The 19,384-nt window shown below is 41.2% G+C and overlaps 1 protein-coding gene across 2 annotated transcripts; it reads right to left on the bottom strand.

Annotated features, from left to right (window-relative positions):
- Positions 1 to 11,569: 11,569 nt before the first annotated feature.
- Positions 11,570 to 16,675, bottom strand: ormdl3 (ORMDL sphingolipid biosynthesis regulator 3). 2 transcript variants are annotated; one of them, XM_068305278.1, is made up of 4 exons: positions 16,503 to 16,675; positions 15,368 to 15,638; positions 14,828 to 14,979; positions 11,570 to 13,692 (listed from the first exon to the last, which is right to left on the bottom strand). In XM_068305278.1, exons 2-4 carry the CDS (start codon positions 15,539 to 15,541, stop codon positions 13,557 to 13,559), a joined length of 462 nt encoding a protein of 153 aa, XP_068161379.1. In that variant the 5' UTR covers positions 15,542 to 15,638; positions 16,503 to 16,675; the 3' UTR covers positions 11,570 to 13,556. The 2 variants fall into 2 exon arrangements, with proteins under 2 accessions (XP_068161379.1, XP_068161380.1); XM_068305279.1 differs by having other exon boundaries at positions 15,368 to 15,635.
- Positions 16,676 to 19,384: the final 2,709 nt, after the last annotated feature.

Here is a 19,384-nt window from a genome sequence, read left to right as displayed (position 1 = left end):
CATTCACACCAAATCACACTCTCGTTTTGCATGAGCAGATTAGCATTTGGAATGCTTTTATGCACAGCGTGGTGAAAAAAGAGCCGCCTGCCGGGCCTGGTCATCGCTACTGTCAGCAGTCTGGGTTAAAAGCCTTTTAATGTGAAAGATGGCGACTCCAATAACACATGAACATAATAGGGATGAGAGGACGGGGGTGACAGAGGAGAGGAAGGAACGACTGCATAGAGAAATCCTGAAATGAAAGAGGAGAGCGAATTAGGATGGAATGAAAACAGAAGAGCAGTAGTTATCCATCCAGCAGGGCTGCATGCGATGCTTATTTTTTTTATCAATTAATCTCCTTGTTATTATCTTTTAATTAAAGGGGTTACTTCAGCAATCCCTCACTTTTCAGAAGCAGCAATGGGTTGAGCTGCGAAAACAATGGATCCCACACTTCCCAGAGTACAAATAACATACTTTTCTCAGATCGACCCAGATTCTTTATAATTACAAAGTCGTGGAGGTGGTTTTCCCCCACGACAAGTGAATTAACCTTTATACTCAAGGTTGTGGATGTGTCTTTAACTGAAAGTGGTAACAGCTTATTACAGAGGTGGGAATACCATGGCCCGCTGGCCACATCTGGCCCGATGGGCTTTATTATAAACTTTATAATATAGCCAGAAATTTCTTTGTGCTGTATTTACCAATTGCTACCGGAAAATAACAATGACTGCAAGAGAAGGGAGTTGCAGTTTGGCACTGAGGAGGACAGAAGAAATAAATTATTCTCACATAAATGCTAACACTTGTGGGTAATAGTGTTGTCAACAATGGTATTTTGCAGAACCTGTAAGCGAACACATAACTGCCAACAATACAGCAAAAAATGCTTTGTTTTTGTTACAGCCAATTCAAAGAACACAAGTTGGCTGACTCTGCCGGTGCACCGCATCTGTGTAAAAACAGCTAAATGAAATACAAATGTTGTGTATCCATCACGATGTCACCATCATTCTCAAACGTTTGATGTTCGACTGCTGAGGTTTTTTTTTTAATGATATCATCTGGTTGTGTTTATTCTGCTATGAGCGAGGGATTAAATTAGCCTTCAGCGCCACTGGCTCTTAATCTGTCGAGGTGTTAAACTGCATCCACTGACCCAAACAGCGTGGATCATTTAGTAACAAAACCAAACGTGATACCACGCGTGAGGGCACATTTGATTTAAAGCCAAACGGAGGAAGAGAACTGAGGCAATTTATCAAATTTGTAGTCATTTGAGTCAAAAATGCTAAAACAAATATTTATGAGGTATTTGTGTTGTTACACAGTTATTAATGTGGGATTAAATGAACTGAAGGAGATCATTGAATAGTTAATCATCTACCTAATATTTCACAGTTGTGACATCCCCTGCTAAGTAAATTGATGCACCCCATAAATAACCAACAGGTAACTGATTCCCTGTATTTGTGGCCTTGTTACATGTCTGTAGAGACATATTGTCAGTGTAAATTATTTTATGACATGAGTCATGTTGGTCATTATACTTGTTTGTCCGTACTTTACTCTTTTTTTTTTTTAGAAATGAATTATAATGTAGGAAACCTCTCTTTTCCACTGAAGGACTGCCTCTAAATCTATTTGTACCAATTGTTCCCACCCTCAGCAAAGTAAGAATCCTGTAGCCTCACAAGAACATCGGCTTTGTGGTTTGAAGATTGTTTCTGAAATAGCCTGTTTTTTGGGTGACTGACAAATCTGTTTGACTGACGTGACACGATCACAAGCTACGAATCACGACTCCTTTTTTTTTCCCACTTGTCTACTTTCTTCTTGTACTCGATCTAGTTGAGACTAATATTTTATTCAGTCAGAATTGTAGCACAGAAGTTGCATTAATTCTTGATTAAACCGACACGAATCACGGAGCTGTCCACGGGATTATTGTTGTGTGTGCGTGTGTGTGTGTGTGTGCGTGCGTGTATCAGCCTCAACTGGAAATAGGACATAACAGTGCGTTTCAAAATCTTCTGAAATGCAGCCAGAGAAAGAGGATTTCCTGGGAACATACTGTCTCCCTTACATGGCCAACAGCACATTTGATATAGTCGTAAAAATAATAGCAGCAGCTCTTTGCCAGCTTCGACTGCAATACATCAGATACAGTTCTTATCAAGCTGTTTCTCCTCAGATCCACATTGAAGACTAAAGAGTGCTTAAACTAAAAGATCGTCTACGGACAGACATTGTGAGATTATCGATTAAATATAAAGAACTATATTTAGTCTGGAACTCCCAAGTGAGCCCTGCTACATGTCATCTCCGCAATATTAATGTGGAAAAATAATTAATTTTGGAATCCCACCGATGTTCTTGTCCAGTGTTTTTTCGGCTTCGGGTTCCATTCTTCGTCAAACCGCAGTCACCGCCACCTGTCTCCTCAGTCGCACTGTGTAATTGTTGATGTTCTACTCGTTCCTATGGGAAATTACACACAAAGTAAAGTGGAGATGAATGTCTGGAGGCAAAGATCAGCGAGGCAGAGAAGCGTCACGGAGAGGCCACGGGCTGAGACGCTGTACCCTGTTGCAGATGACTGAACATCACACACTGGCTGCCAACCTCCCTGTGACCTACACCGAGTCTGCTGTGGGAGTCAAATGTAGAACGAAGATAAATAGTCTGTTGAACAGCTAATATGCTTCAATATGATAACAGTTCTTACAGGACTTGATGCAGAAACACGCAATTGGCCGGTTGATAATTGTCAGTTTCCCAGTAGAGCATATTTCTCTGCACTCATTCATTTTGGACAATGGACACAGACATCTGCTGTTAAAGTTTAAATGATCCCGCTTTAATGAACACGCCATGATCATTGGAAGTTGTGTGTTTGTTTAAAGATTATCAGATTTAGGTCTTTCCTACTTCTAACAAGGACGGCTCAGAATGTTTGTCCCCCCCCCTCCCGCTCTCCTCCAGAGATCCGCTTAAACAAATTGCTAATCTCTGAGGAAATGTGCAAATGACATAAAGTGAGACTGAGCAGATTGCGATTGTAGTGCAGAGTGCAGCTGCACATGTGGAATTTTTATTGAGTGCACGCAATTCTGTAGGCCCACACATATTTCTTGGAAGCCGAATCTCTGCCTCTCTCGGCGCTTTGCTCTCCGTGGAGCTAACTTTCCAATGTCAGCCTGAGGAAAGTGCTCACTCTCTCTCTCTGTCTTTCTTCAGTCAACCAAAACCAATATGGAATAGAATAAACGATGCACTTGTCCAATTGACAGATGATTACACCTCTGATCCCTTGTTGCATGCTTCATTTCTTTCCTTTGACACTGTGATAACCGATTGAGGAGCGGGGAACACGGTGGGTCCCAGAGATAATCATTTCCATGCAAACAAGCAGAGCAGATGGGCAGACAGCAGGCTTAATGAGCAATGAGATATAATGCCCCGCGGTCTTGCACTAAACAACTTGTGGAAGTGACTCATCACCGGCGCGCTTCACCCTCCTCACCCCAAAGCAAAGTGCTGAGACGATGCTCTCCCAGCGGTCGCTCCAGAACGGACGAGGAGGGATGTGATGGCCCCACTCAGACACAAGTAGCCTGCTGGCAGCAAGTCCATCTTGTTTTATTGATCAGCTCAGCCCGTATCTAAGAAATATGACTGAGGGCTGATTCCCTAATGGGACCGTAAATGCAAGCAGGAGGGCCACGGCCTGTCCGCAAGATGTATGCCAGGCGGAGAGGCCACAGGCCACTCCTCATCTCATTGTCAGATAATCGTCTCTCCGGCATGCCTCATGTTTAGGTCAGTCCGTTTTTAAAAGCCCGTTGCGTCCTCCAACCCCCCCAACCTCACATCAGATCAATGCATACATGCATATGTGTATGCATATATATATTCCCTCCCCTCCTTCCTCTCCATCCACCTTCCCATAGGGGTTAGGGTGAGTGCTGTGCGGTTGCAGTAAGTGTCATAGCGGCGGTGAGACACATACATTTATGATGGAACATATGGCTCCTTTAAGGCAGATGCATTGTGGGTCTCAAGCGCCACAATTCTTATTCCGCCCCATGCTGCATCGAAAGTACAGATTATCAGTTGGAAAGGCCGTGCAGAATTTATTGATTGTAATAGTCCAGACAATATTCAATTCAGTTGAGGTAATTACACACAGAAGTAACAAGGAGAAAAGACATTCTGCCGCTGATGACATCTTTTCCACAATATTGAAAACATGGCTGTGAGATCAGCCCAATCAATCATCTGGAAGGGTAATATTTTCTTTTCCAGTGCACAACTGTGAGTCAGTTAATCTTAGGATCAAAGCAGAGAAACTGCATTAAAGCCAAGTTATTGCGCCCAGCTTTCATTCACACCAGTGCAGCGCTACATTAATTATGTTAATTGTATAAATGGCTCAAACCTCACAGTGTCCATCAGAAATCATGTCCTTTCCTACCAAACAGCAAAGCCTCCATTCCATCGCCTCTGCACACACCTCACCACAGCCTCTCCCCACAGCTAGGGCAACGGAGGACGGTGTTCCACTTTCAATTCGCACTGACTTTTTCGAGGGGTGCAACATTGATGTACTGGGGCTCTATTTTAGGATGGTGTCACAATATTATCATTAATCATTGTCCTCTTTTTCCAGCGTAACGCTCCCATTCCGGCCGGTGTTTTGGAATGGTTTTGCCCTCCTCGTCTCGCCTCACCATTTCTCACCGACCTCTTCTCCCTTCGTTGCTCCACTTGAGCTGAAAAGATGACGTATGCCCTCTCGTGGTTTAAAAGCTCCAGAGAATTGTTGAAGGAAATTAAGTTTTCATCAAGATTCTTTATAGCTAATAATCGATCAACGATTCATGATATTTGAAATTATTGTTCATTTCTGATCATTATTTCGAAATTTCTAATGTTCAGAAAAATAAAAGAAAGCTTCTATTCTTGTTTTAACTGTTCATCATCACCACCGGATCTTCTTTAGCTCATCCACCAACCTGTCCCAGATGCTGCATAGACTTTCCTGCTTTGTTTGATCGTAGCCAAAAACTGGGTCTTTTGTAAGTGGGTCACATTAGAAGCAAGTCTGGAAGAGATGCAGTCAGATTCATTTGTAACTTGATGATGATGATGATGTTCATCCAGACGAGGAATTCTGATGTTTCTCCTTCAGAACTCCAACATCAAAATTGTTTCCTGACATTATTTTACGCTCTTCCATAACAATCGGACACTGGCCTGGAGTGCTTTCTCCAGGCAATGGAGGCCAGCTTTTTTTTTTTAACGTGGATGTATATGGGAGGTAATGGGGGGGGGGTTACATGTACTCACAGCAGTATTCACTGAGGCTGACCTTGGTGCTCCTCACGAATCAGTCAAGCACTCAGCTCCAGCCCAGAGAGGGGAAAAATATCACTGTGAATAATTTCTTAATGCTTTCAGTGTAACAAAGAGGGGGGGTGAAATAAAAGGGTTCAGAAGAGTAAAGGGGAGGGGGGGGGGCAAGAATAATAGGAAGACAGCAATAGTTGTTGAAATGGATGGTGATAGTGGGAGAGAGGCAAATGAAAAGTGGAGACATAGAGTGAAGAAAGGCAGAAGAGATACTTTAAGTCGGAGTAAAGAGAAGGAATGGATGAAAGACATCACATGAAAAGAGGACAGGGAGGGGACGGCAGTGTGGGGGGGGGGTGTCCGGTGTCCTGGGATCATGATGCAGTCTACATTATTCATCGCAGCAACAGATGCATCCAGGGGTGACTTACATCGCTCAAGATTTACATGCTATCACCTATGAATTATTAAAATAATGAGTTGTGGGTCTGATGATCCATAAAGTATGGGGGCAAACTCCCTGAAGAAAACGTTAACTTAGAGGTCAGGCACAAGAAGCCAGCCCCTGAATAAACATCCCCCACCCCTTTTATTGGTGCAGGGGATCCAGGACGGTGTGTCCTCCCAGATCATTCCTTCATTACAGGAAGGAACGTGCATTTAAATCCTGGAACAGAGTGGAACTAGATCATCAGAGCTGGAATATCCATCCCTCTCTTTCCTGCAGGTGTTTGACTTCCTGCAGCAGATATTGAAAGACACAAAGAAAGACAGAAAGCTGGACCGTGCTATGCTATTTTACTCAGAGGAAGAGATAGGGCCGCTATAAATATTTTTGTAATTAATTAAATCTTCACAGCTCCTCTTGAACCCCTTCAAAAAGTTTTTTGACTCCAGCAACTGTTCAGCGTTCAAAGTGGGAACATCCCGTTTCATTATTTTCCGGACTCGTGTGCCCTCAGGCAGCAGCTGCCAGTGAGCCTCGGTAATAACACGGGGGGGGGGGGTGAATTTGGTTTGATGACAACCGAACGGAGAACTTGAAGTGCTTTATTTGAAAAGTATCATTTAAATTATATTTTAATATTCGACACACTTAAGAATTGGAAAGTCCTACTTTATTTGGAAAGTTCTGCTCTTTTGTTGTTTTATACAGAGAGGACATGGCTTTGAATTGATCTGTTTTATATTACATTATTTAGAATGAATAAAGTCAGTCTGTTTCGAGCGGATCCAGAGCCCGATTGGATCGCATAGTGAAATATGAAAAAACCTTTGAAGAACAAGAGGTTGGAGTGAGGATGGTGATCAAAGGCAGACCACTGAAGATGACATGTCCCCCTCGTCCCCCTCCCAACCTCTTGAACCCTGCAAACAAAATTCACAACACATGCATCATGTGACTTCTCTGTTAGTTTGGAAACTGCATAGACGACGACCGACCTTCAGAGTCATTTTAAAATCACCTTTCAATGAAAAATATAAAATCAGATTGAAAGTCAACTCTAAATATGAGGCGTAAAACTTGAATGTATCAGTAGAACATTCTGACAGATAGACAGACAGGTAGTAAGTAGTCTTTTTTGGCCCTTGTGTGTTTCTGTACACATTAACCGTCATTTTAGTCTCTGAGATGTGGATTATCGATCTGAAACAGACCTAAAAATGAGCCAACCGTGATAAACAAACAAACAGGAACAAAGAAAAAAAAATCAACAGGAAAAATGAATGAAAGACAGAACGAAAGAAGTATCTGAGCACGCTGCTCACAAATCTCAGACCAAACTGTAAAATCCGTGAGCGCTGATGGAATACAAATCAGCTTTCTGCCACTGCATAGCCCATTTATCACTTTTTTAGTGTGCAGTTTGGCTTTAAACTGCAATATTTTGTCACCAGACAGCTGGACTTTTTTTATGGTTTGCTCCAAAACATGTTCCACATGACAAACAGGCGTTCCCTTTTCATGAAGTTTCACGAATAACTGGAAGAATATTGTGTAAGATCATGTCTATGTGATTGGAGTAAATAATACAGAATCGAATGACCTGTTTGATCTGTCTAGATCCTGTAACGGTGCGCTTTCTCACCTGGTCAGGGTTTCTCTTGGCTAGGGTCAACGTTAAGCGGCATCGACTACGCACACCGTCATTTCTTCTCAACATCTTCTCCTTCATCCTCCCCTCCTCTCTCCCCAACTGCACTCATGCATAAAGAGATAATAAAACACAACACACACACACATGCATACACAAGCACTGAGAACATCAGGGCTCAATGTCCTTGTAGAGTGGAAAATAAAACAAAAAACTAACATAAAGCCGGCACAAAATGCTCAGAAAGCCCTCGGTAATTAATTAGGATTTTTCAGATTTAGTCATGGCTTAATACCCAGCAGCGCGCCGCTAAATTGCACTGAAGTGAAAGCTAATCAGGCCTGTCTCTGAAGTTGAGAGGTGTTTTATTTATGATTGCTTTTCTGGAACGTTCTCTCAATTTATGAAGCACTACCGTGGCAACCGGAAAATTCTAATGGTTTTATACTCCGGATGCCACAGAGCATTCATAAATCTCAGCATTGGGTGGAATGAGTGTGTTAATAATGCAAAGCGAGAACAATCTATGAATATTCACAGGTCCTGTGATAGATCAGGGGAAGTCGTTTTTGTGAAATGGCTAATAGTTCCGCTCTGCAGACAGCTCATTCACAAATGCTGTTCATCATTAAGAGGTGTCTCATCTTGAGTTCAGTGTAACACCTTCAACTAAATTCAGCAATGTTTTTTTGTGGATTGTGGGTTTTGGTTTTTGGAGTATTGCATTTGAGGTTTACTTCACTTTGAAGCAGAGCGCTGAAATCAGTGGATTCATTGTTTTCCTCTTGACTGAATTGCAGCAAATCCCACGCTGTGTTCTCCACAGGACAAAAAAGCAAAAATGAAACCACTCTTCCAACACCTGTCAGTCAAAGTCCCTGCTGCATTTTTAACACGTTCGCTCTGAGCTCGGCTCTGATATGGAAGGCTGCAAATGAAGACAGCCATCAGAGCACCTTTCACTACACCAGAGGTTCAAAGAATTCACACTGTTTCTTTGAGTTTGTACTTCCTCTTGTGGCTTTACTTGTATCTACATTAGTGAAGTGGATGTTTTTTTGCACACCAGAAGGCGGCTGAACAGATGAGTGAAGGAGGAAAGAGGGGAAAAGACCCGGGGGTGGTGGCCCCGAGCTTCCTGGTTGAACTGGTTTCCTGTTTGCATTGTTGATTGTGTTTCTGTAACCACCAATTAAAAGTTACGACATCACCAAAGGTGTCTAATGAAGGAAACTTTCAATTACATTAAATAAAAATCACTCAAATTGATACCTGTTGTTCTTTTTAACTGTTAATAAAATTACATATTTCTGTAGATTTGAATATGCAGAGATGCTTTGAACAGACATCCTTTCCCCGCTGCCACAGACAATCGTATAATTGACTGCTTCACTACTCGACACCATCTTGAGTTGAACGCTGCATATATGATTTCTACTGCGTTTGACAGATGGGCCTTAAATAGCCTGGCAGTATTCCTCCATGAGCCTCATTTCAGTGACAGCACATCGGCTTTGAGGGGACACCTTCTCTCGTCGCCAGCCCTGCCCTTGGCTTTCTCAGCTAGTTCAAAGACCCTGTGGGGTATCCAGAGCTCATAATTAATTTATCCGATTCTTGTTTGATTCTATTTTTAGTGAGCCACCTTCCGTACAGTAACACTTCCTCCTTCCCTCCAAAATGAAACGCAGTCCCCATGATTAGGCACATTATTATCGGGTTGAACAGTGTCAGTGTCCCAGCAGGGGAGGGAGGGGCGGGTGGAGAACTGAATCAATGGCTTCATCTCATCCCTGTCGCTCCCGCGTTTTCCTAAAAAAAAAAAAAAGAGCATGCACTGTGGGAGCCCTGCAACATGGGGCATGCATATTTCAATCCGAGTAAATGGCATCGCCGCGTGTTCTCGGGGTTGCTAAGGGTATTGATGGGTGGCGCTGCCTTTCTGGTAAGGCTGTCATCCATATTGAATGATGCTTCTGGTGGTATGGCAAGCATGTGTTTGTTTTCATCCCAGATGAAAAAGGGACACGCTCGCCTACCCGGCGTTTGCACAAAGTTTTTGTTCAGCTACAGTAGAAGTTATGATGAAAGAAAATAAAATATGGAATCAGAAATAGGGTGAGTTGTTTTGATTATTATGTGGTATTTTGCCATTTGAATCATCTTATTTAGGAGTAAATTCCATTTATAAAGTATTTGTTTATAGTGCTTTATATATAAAAAAAGCTTAACGTAGCATGATTGCCTAGTAGCGCAGAATAAAGTGGCACTAAAAGTGTACTGAAGTAAAGACCTGAGTGATTAGTTACTATTACTCCTGCTTTTTAAACACTGTAGATGTCCATGAATGGCCAGAAATATCTTTATTTTTACTCGCAGGAGCATCTTTCTTTCTGTAAAACCTGCTTTTAATGGGTCATGCAATTACTGTCAGACAGTTTTCAGCGAGAGCAAGGATGAAAATCGTCTTTTGAGACTGTAAATCTGAACGGGCATTAAAGAGGGGGTGGGCAGAGGAGAGAAAACCTCTGGATAAAATAGACTAGAAGAAAAAAATAAAAAGTCTCCCCTGTGGCATTTCTATTTATAGGGAGTGAACGTCGCCTCTGATTAAGGTCACAGAAAGCAGTTTGCTGCCCTCTGCTGGTCACAGATATTTTCTAACTGTGGTCCTAGTAGTTTTAAAACTACAGCACATGATCAACATCCTTTTAACTCTAAATCATCCTTTTATCAGGAATAATATGAGCTGTCTATGTGATGCAATGGTAATATGCATGCATTATTGCACACTGCATGCTGAAAATATTAACCACATGGCAGATGATTCAATTAATTAGGTCAATCATCATCCCACATGATCCCCAGGCGGTAGTCTCTTAAAACTGATTTGATCTAAAAAGAATGAAAATGTTTTAAATCCAGAGTCAGAGGTTAGAAGGGGGCGTTTTGCTTTACGGATCGTAAAGCCCCCTGAGGCAGCTCTGTGATGGTGAGCGATAAAAATAAAATAGATTTGAGAGCCCACTCATTTTTAAGGGAAGGCTAATCAGACCGAAATTTAAAAAATCTATGAAATTAAAAGACATGGTGAGATAAACAGGTCCACCCATTTCATTATGAGGGCAAAGCAGCAGCGATAACGATAATTCTCTTCATCTGGATTCATTACATCAGCTATACAACTTAACACCCCCCCTTCTGCTCTGATTGGTCTATAATAATCATTAAGTTACTTACAAGTTTCATGTGGAGGTAGAGGACGCCTAAAGAAGACAAACAAAAGTGTTGAGATTTAAATGTATAAATGCTGGAATAGGAGTTAAAATGCTTGTCAATGTTGTTCATGTACTGTAGGTCATGGGGTTTTTAGAGATCCCTGGGGGGTGTTGCTTGAAAGAAATCGAAGTTTCATCACCCTACATGTTGTTAACTGCTGTTAAAAAAAAGTTCTGTAAACCTCAGAGGGAGAATCCCAACCCTGACCTCAGCCGGATAGAAATGGAAGACACAGAACTCGAGTATTTCACTCGCCTTCTGCTGAAATCAAACAGCGTTGATTAATTATGTCGTCTGTGCAGGAGGCAAGATGCTTCATATTTACTTGTCTCATACGTGTAATTACAATTCCAGACATTTTCACATCATGTTAATTTTGAGGTACATCTGTCTACTATTATTAAGCTTTGCTAAATTCTGGTAAATCAATTCCCTTAATGATTAACAGGCCACTGGTGTATCAGTATAAGTCGGCAGTGTTGCAAGAAGGTCCAAGGATTGCATTTTGTGTTTGTAGCGCCAGAGTGTGATCAAGTGGAACTGACAGACAGGACGAAGCAGCCAGGCTTCACCTGTTCTGTACAATCATGTCAGTCTTTAATCCAACCTCCATGATCCTGAAACGTAACATCCAAACATTTGAGCTGAACGTTCGTCTGAATGACTGAGAAGAGGAGATTAAATTCATTTTTTCTAGGGAGGTGGACCTTGGAATGGAAGATTAGATTCTGGGGCAGATCTGGATCAAGGTACAGAGGAATGTGCTCTCTATTGTCTCAACAGATCCACAAGCCGACTTCTATACATCTCGTCCGGTGAATTAATCATAAGCAATAATAAAAACACCTGAGTACACTTGGAAAAATATTGTATTTTTGGGTCGAGCACTTCTACAGAAGATCACGTTGACATTTCCTTCAAAATTAAATTCCTCTGGCCAACATGAGACTGAAACACACTTTTTGATTCAACCGACACATTGTTCAGTGAAAGACGACAAAGAAAAGCCTTTCTGGTCAAATCACGAGAAAATGAAAGATGCATGAGATCAACTACCATTTACAAAAAAAAAAAAAAAAATCACAATTCTTTGGTTCATGTTGTTCATTGGTTGCATCGACTCACTGATTCTAAATGATGCCAAATCTGCGAGGAATAAATGGTTGGCCTCAGCTAGAATTTAGATGAAACCTGTGTTTTAATCAGAATTAGTCAAAACATTACTCTATTACTACTGCTTTCAGAGTATTTCTGTTTATGTTACTATGGCTACAGCTAGGACTATGGCTGAGAGTCAAATGTGGGGGTTTAATAAAAAATTTTAGTTAAAAAATAATCTATTTTGAACCTTGTGAGAGAAGACTAAACAACGATCAGAACCTACTGAATCAGTTTGAAGTGATTCACGACCAAAATGCTGAAATGATCAACGGTCACCTGGTAAAGACTGCAGTAACAAGATAACCTTAATGTGCTTCAGAGAAGACACTCACCACCAGTCAGAAGGTTGGACACCTTCTCATTTAATGGTTGTCTTTATTTTCATGACTATGATGATTACTGCTTTGGGTCTGGGTCAAATAACCCTCACAAAACCTGGAGGTGTGGATGTCGACTGGAACCAACCTGACTTGTGCACAACACAACTGATGGCCCCAACCCAATTAAGCAGGCAAGAAAACCTAAAAATTAACCAGGACAAGGCAAAACATCTAAAATATAAAACATATCAGTTTGTATCATAATGTAGAAATAAAAATAAAGAAAAACCACTGAGTGAGAAGGTGTGTCCAAACTTTTCACTGGTAGTGTATGTACAACTTAACACTTAAATAATACTGATGTAGACTTAACCTTAAATACCAAGCAGCTCTGTGACGTAACTCAGAAACTACTGAATAACTACAGTTTCCTGTTTACCCAAAGATTCAAATCTATTCTAGGTTTGGATTGGAAGTCATTTGTATGAACTTTGTGAATCCTGAAATCTTTTTCTGGTTTTTAAATCAGGATTATTTGATGTCAATAAAATGCTTTTTTTTTTTAAAAACCCAAACATTTTGAAATGTTTCTCTTAACATTTCTCTGTTCATGTATTTTTAGGACCCTTTCATATGAAATGTTGGGAGTGTCCCTGCATTTAGTGTAACGATGAAACTAAAACGCTCTCGTCTTCAGATTCTCCTACATGCAGGAGGCTCTCTGTGACACAAACCAGGAGGAAGGGATCAGAAATATGGAAATGGTCAGCAAACACATAAGCAATCCCAATTGGGAATATAAAACCTTGCTGTTTCTGTTCTCTGCTGCGCTGCAGAGGTCCCTTAACGTTTCATTAGAGAGCTGTTACTCTCCTCCAAGCCCACAAACTTCCAGAAAGAGGAAACTCCTGGTGGGAGTGAAGTTGCATAAATACAGCAGTGCATTACGAGATACACAAGAACTTACTGCCTCATCGCTTACTTTGTGCGCCAGCAGGGGTCAAATGGCACATAATACACGTAGAATGGTATCGTCTTGTATCTCACTGATACATCAAGATGCGTATGTCGATTCAACAGAAATGGGCACAAAGATCCCTTTTTTGAAGTGTCTCTGGAAAACTTCTGTCTCAAAGGAGAATCATTAAAGCACTTTCCTTTTGTCTTCTCTGTAAAACGCATTGTCTTTTTCTTTGTTCTGGGGTTCGGTACCATGAGAGTTATACCCAGCTGGCTTCATTTAGAGCGTTGCTCAATGAGAGCGAGAGAGTCACGGATCCTTGAGGATCTGCAGCCAAATCAGAGGAGGCCTGACACTCTTTTGTGCTTTCAGCTGTCCGTGGGGGGCTCCGCCTTGTCAGTACTTATTAATCCCAAAGATCCTCACGCCGTGCAGCTGGGGCAGCTTGGGGATGAGCACAGTGAGCAAGGAAACGGTGTTGACCACAAAATGGACCCGGTCGTATTTGGTGTAGAAGCTGGTTAGTATGTACCTGCATCAGATAAAGACGAAAATCTAGTTAACAGTATGTAGCAGTCTCATTTATTCTTCGCGATTGTTCTAGCACAGCGCCAGCAACTGGGGGATGGTTTCAACATGCTGAACAGCATTGCACCATCGGGGATTTGGCATTGAACTGAAGAATGCATATTTGATGCTGCAACACATTTATACATGCAGAAAGCTCGTCTGTTAAAAGAACATGTCATTAAAGACCCAAAGAGATGGAGACTAAGCAGAATCAAATCTACAGCGCAGCACTTTCTGTTCCAGCCTGACGTTCCCGGGGATGAGACAAAGTAAGAAAACTCATTTTCAGGAGGGATTCTTTTTTTTTTGTCTGCTTAGAGGGAGAAATTATACATCCTGTTCTCTCTGAACAAGTGAAGACATGTGAAAGCTCAGGAGACTTTTGCAGATGTGTAGCATTTCCACCTGCAGCCAGAGACGGACCGCTTCTGTTCCTGCTTTGGCGCTGGTCACCAACAAGAACTCTGGGGAAATAAATTGTGTAAAAAGTGCTTAAGTGCAAAAAGTGTTATCGTGATAATGCTCAGGGCTGAGCTGACAAAAAAAAATAGCCCCAGGAAAGCGGAGTGCTTCCTGTAAACTGAACTCCTGGTTAATAAGGATGGTGCGGGGCATTAAAGCTGCAAGGAGCTAATGCTGCAAGCGCTGGGTCTCTTAACAACGTATGAACTCGACTAATGAGGGAGCAGCTCAGAGATACAGGTACGAGATGAATCCTGTTTGTTTTGAGAATTTCTTTTTTTTTTCCACAAATCTGTCAACGGACACAAAATAAATTACTCAAGGGTAAAACTTTGCACCAGTTCTGTCAGAACTGCAGGAATAAATCAGCAGGGAAGGAAGACTAATGAAGGCACCTGGCTGGCAGAAGTGGGAAAAAGAACCCGGCAAATAAAAGTAGCGCCGGTGGGTGGCGGGAAGGACAGGGGTCATTTTCAGGTCGGTGATGTCCTCTTTATATATCAAAGGTACCTCATATTTGATGCTGATACTCAGAAAGAACTTCTTTAGGTAATTTTTCTTTTATTAAACAGCATTTCGATTTACATCTCACCAATGTCAAGCTTAGAGACACAAGGTCTTGGAGGTTTACTTACAGGACAATGGGAGTGATGGTGAGAAATTTGCGTGAGGCGGTAAACTGCACACCGTAGTCCATCTGCTCCCAGTGGGTCAGGAGGCGAGCCTTTCCCTGATCGGGGGTCTCAAACGGTGTCCCTTTCACCGTGTGGAGCAGGAGGTACATGCACTGCAACCCAAAAGAGGCAAAAATGGAGCACAGTTTTACCAAAAAGACCCCAAAACATCCCAGGAAGTCCACAACCAACAAGTTGGTGTGTTCTCAGGATCCTCAGAGTTCCCTATGAAACAGTACAACTCCAACCACTGAAAACACTCCTGAGATAAGATCCAGCTGTAGGTCATGTTGTTTTTCACAGGCAGACAGTTCATCCAAGTTTCTGATGCACCTCAGAAAATTAAATGCTGGTTGCGTCATTGCTGTTTTCACTTACTGACAAAGAACATTCAAACACATGACTCATTTGTTGGGTTACTTTCATTCAGCGCATCCCAAAGTCATTAACAAGGTTACACAAAGGAATCTGTAGAGCCTATGGGCATTCTCCTCCACTAACCAGATTGTGAATGAGGTTGGTGAGGGTCCAGACCACGGGCACGCTCACAAATGGAATGCTGAGCAGGATGATGTGCAGGAGGCCGATGCCCAGAATGTAAGACAGCCACATCCCCCTGCTGTTCATCACGCGGGTGTTGGGGTTCACCTCGCTGTGGGCTGTACCCACATTCATGGCGGTGATGGCGTGGCGACAAAAGCTCTCTATCCGTTGTACAATGCACAGACAGAGCGATTAAAGTCAAAGCCCAACTGGTGTGACTATCGTGCTGCTGTAAGAAAAAGAACAGATAAGGGTTAATTATGTTATTAATTACTTGAACTGACATGTCAAATTTAATTAAATTCATAGGTCGCTCCAAACACAATTTGGTACAATTAAACTGTTTGTTTGTTTGTGTACAGCTGGGAAATAACTTGATATTCATCATCCAACGATGAATGGTATCGCTTTAGGCTTTTATAAGTCCTGATGTTTACACACAAAAAGAGCACAAAAATAATGATTAAAATTTCAGAAAACACTTCAGATATAAGATGTGATTTAGGGCAATAACTGATTAACGCAATTACAGTTCTGCACAAATCATAATTGAAGTACAGAATCTGCACAAAAAGAAGCTTGATTTGTAAATCCTGCATTATAAATGACCCATTAAACAGCTTTTGGGCGCTTTTCTTTTAAATCCCATCACACAGAGCAGTTTCAGAAACTGTGTAGCAAAGCATGCTTGTCGATTTGAACGAGCACCTGCCAGCCAATCAGAGCCCAGTATTTCCTCCGGCCTTCACGTGCGAGTCTCGCTAAATTTAGACACGGGTCGACTAATTTAAAAAAAAAGTAAGATAAACTCCTGAGCGACCTAGCGTCAGCCTGTCCAAAATTGAATGACAAGAGTGAACAGACGCTATTTCACAAGTCCTCTGCGTCTAAAATGTAACCGGCTACACATTTATCCGTTAGCTACGCGTGTAGACAAACTAGCATTAACACAGTCATAATGATAGCAATGTATGCTACCTCTAACTGAGTAAAAACATCATTAGGCTCCTAGCATGGAAAGATGGCTTCTGTATTAGCACCATTCCGTTATTACAGTTTTTGTTTTATCGATCCGTTATGTAATCAATATTACCACCAAGCCGCCGACGAGGCTCCCGTGTTTCCATCAGTCATCCCAATAACACCTTTCGGCTCCAAACGCGGAGGTAAGGTCGGCCAGGAAGCTCCCAATCAACCCAAACATCCACTTTTCCTTCGTCTTCCAGACAACAGCTGGTGACAACACAGCACAGTTCATGATGTAACGTCACCGCTATTCGTTTTGAGGGCCTCTCATCGTATTCTTTTGTGATTGGTTAGCCTACGTCACATGACCAAGACTGACCAATCGCATTCTGATGCGCTGTAAGGAGGTAGACTACGCCCCCTAACGTCACAGCGGGGAGAGAGCAGTGAAAAGGGACACGATTCGCTAGATTACGGCCAAATTAAATAATTTTCTTTTAATGACTAAACAGAAACTAACTCGTGACTTTTATGACATTACAAAAATGTTTTTTCTTCAACACTTTTCTAGGTAATGTGTTCGTTTTCATTTCAATTTTGCTTTATCTTCTTTTTTTCAAGTTTAATATTTACATATGATGGTTTGCCATCATTTATAAATGTGAGGGAATTAAAGTATTGCATGGATTTGGAAAAAAAATAGGTTTATTGGGGCCTGTTGTGTAAAAAAACAATCAAGGGATCACCAAATGGATTTCACAACTGTCCTTTCTGTAGCTCTTGACATTTCAGATCAAAAACTTTGTAGTAGCACAAAGGAAGAGTTAATGATCATGACTGGGTCATTAAAATTTCATGATAAATCTTGCAAACGTTGTTGATAGATCGTGGCTTGGTTTACTAGCCAAACAGAGAGCAACAATTAGAGTGCCCAAATACAAGAAATTGCTGAAAATTAAATTAAAGTTTCCATTCATAAAACACTTTAGATGAAGGTGTGTGTATTAGGACTCATCAAATATTATTTAAATGAGTTAAATCGTGAATACTCATTTTTGATTTATTAATGCATTGACTGCATGTGCTCCTGTTTGTTTTTCACTTCATACCTAAGTACAAAAGGAGGCCCCTTGTCTCATCCAAGGTGAGAAGAGAACTTCCTAGAGGCAACAAAAAAATGACTGAAGGGGCTGATACTCTGGTCCCAAAAACAAAGATCAACAGTGTCATGTTCTAGGTCCCAAGATAAGCTCTAATACTAATTTAGGCCCACATTGCCTCAGGCAAATGGGGTCATCTGTGTTCTACTGGCATGCAATGTTACGTGACACTTACTGTTTGTATGGGTACCCCTACAATGAGTGGCAAGAAACCAGTTTGGCCGACAGACAGTGGACTCTCATAAGTTCATAGCTGTAGGTGCTATAGTTGTATTAGCTATGTAAACCTAGAGCTCTGTTGAAATGCAAACTATGGATGACATTACTGTGAGATCATTGCTGGCACTGGAACAATAGCCAAATACATGACATGGATAAAACAGTCCTGGGGGAGAGGTCCAAATAATGACGCATGCAGATGTAATGTCAGATCAACAAGTCATCATCTGGATGCATTTGACGGTGAGAAACACTGTAGATTTTATGAAGAGACAGACAGACCTAGTTCCATATCAGAGCGCCAATTCCTTCCAGGAACATAAATAACTCACATTTCAAGCAACTGTTGTACAAATGATGACCCCTACCTGAATCTAAGTAATGATGATGGGATGTGATGGCTGTGATATCAGCAAAGGCAGCTGTTTTAAGGATATTGACTAAGAGTTGTCCAAAACCATGAATATTTTTGGTGTATTCTGATGAAAAGATTAATTAATAATAAAAAGCATGTTTTAAACTGTTTCTTTGCATCAGCTCCTGCTGCGTTTTATTGCACAGCACCAATATGAAATCAGTGAAAGCAGGAGTTATGTATTTTGACTGTACTGGCAGAAAATTCTGGCTGCCATGGAGGATCATAAAATCAAAGCTTCCCTGTGCATTTAATGGTTTAATGGTTTTTCCCTCTGTAGACTATATTTCTCAAGATCATCTTCCCGGGTGTGATGAAATAGCATTTCCAGACTCCTACTGGTCACAAACGCTTTAATGTTGAGGTGCAGTTAAAAAAAAAATCATTGTGAATTTGACAACAATTCTTTGCATGCCATTAAAAAAGTTTTTGGTTTTGTCATATAGTCAAATCTGTCATAATCGTGAACATTGAATTGTTTGATTAGAAAATATTGTTGAGTTGTCATGACACATTATAAGCTCAAAGGTTCATGTTCTCAGGGCATTTCATATCAGAATGTATTTGACAGTAGGGAGCGTCTGACTGTCTGACCAGCAGATGTCAGCATTAACATACCTTGAACTGCTGTCATCCTGGAGACTGTGCTGTTCTACAACTTCAGCCGTAAATACTGCACAGACACAGTGCTGCAGTAAAGATACATATAAATCTCAGTATTTGCATACATGTATGTGTCATATGCACTTTGGTCTTGATCAATGTAATCTGATCAATGATTTAATAACATCAAATGTTATAAATTCAAATGTGCAGTTTTTGTTGAGATGTTTTCATTCAAATTTACCTTCATTTTGGATGTTTAATCTCATGGTGGCATTATTTTACACTGAAACGTGTTTCTAACAGTCTACCTGTCCTCTAGGAAAATGAATCAGATTTAAAACAACATCTGACCTCTGTAAATATTCATCTTAATTCTGTATTCCCATTTTATTCCATTTGCTTTTTTTCTTTAAATTACGGACGATTCCTTTTGACCAGCTATTTTAGAAACCCCAGTGAACTCCATGCAAGAGTTCTGAATGTGTGTGATTCGAATATAAGCTAACATGCAGTGAAGCTGGAGGGAGAATATGTTCAAAAGTGTAATGGTTCTCATGACCCGCAAGAACTGAGCCAAAAAGCAGAGAATGTCCCATGAAGATGCAGACG

The sequence above is a fragment of the Antennarius striatus genome, chromosome 21 (genome assembly GCF_040054535.1).
Source record: "Antennarius striatus isolate MH-2024 chromosome 21, ASM4005453v1, whole genome shotgun sequence".
Taxonomy (NCBI): domain Eukaryota; kingdom Metazoa; phylum Chordata; class Actinopteri; order Lophiiformes; family Antennariidae; genus Antennarius; species Antennarius striatus.
The sequence above is the reverse complement of the archived record's forward strand: the minus strand, read 5'-3'. Positions and strand labels throughout refer to the sequence as shown.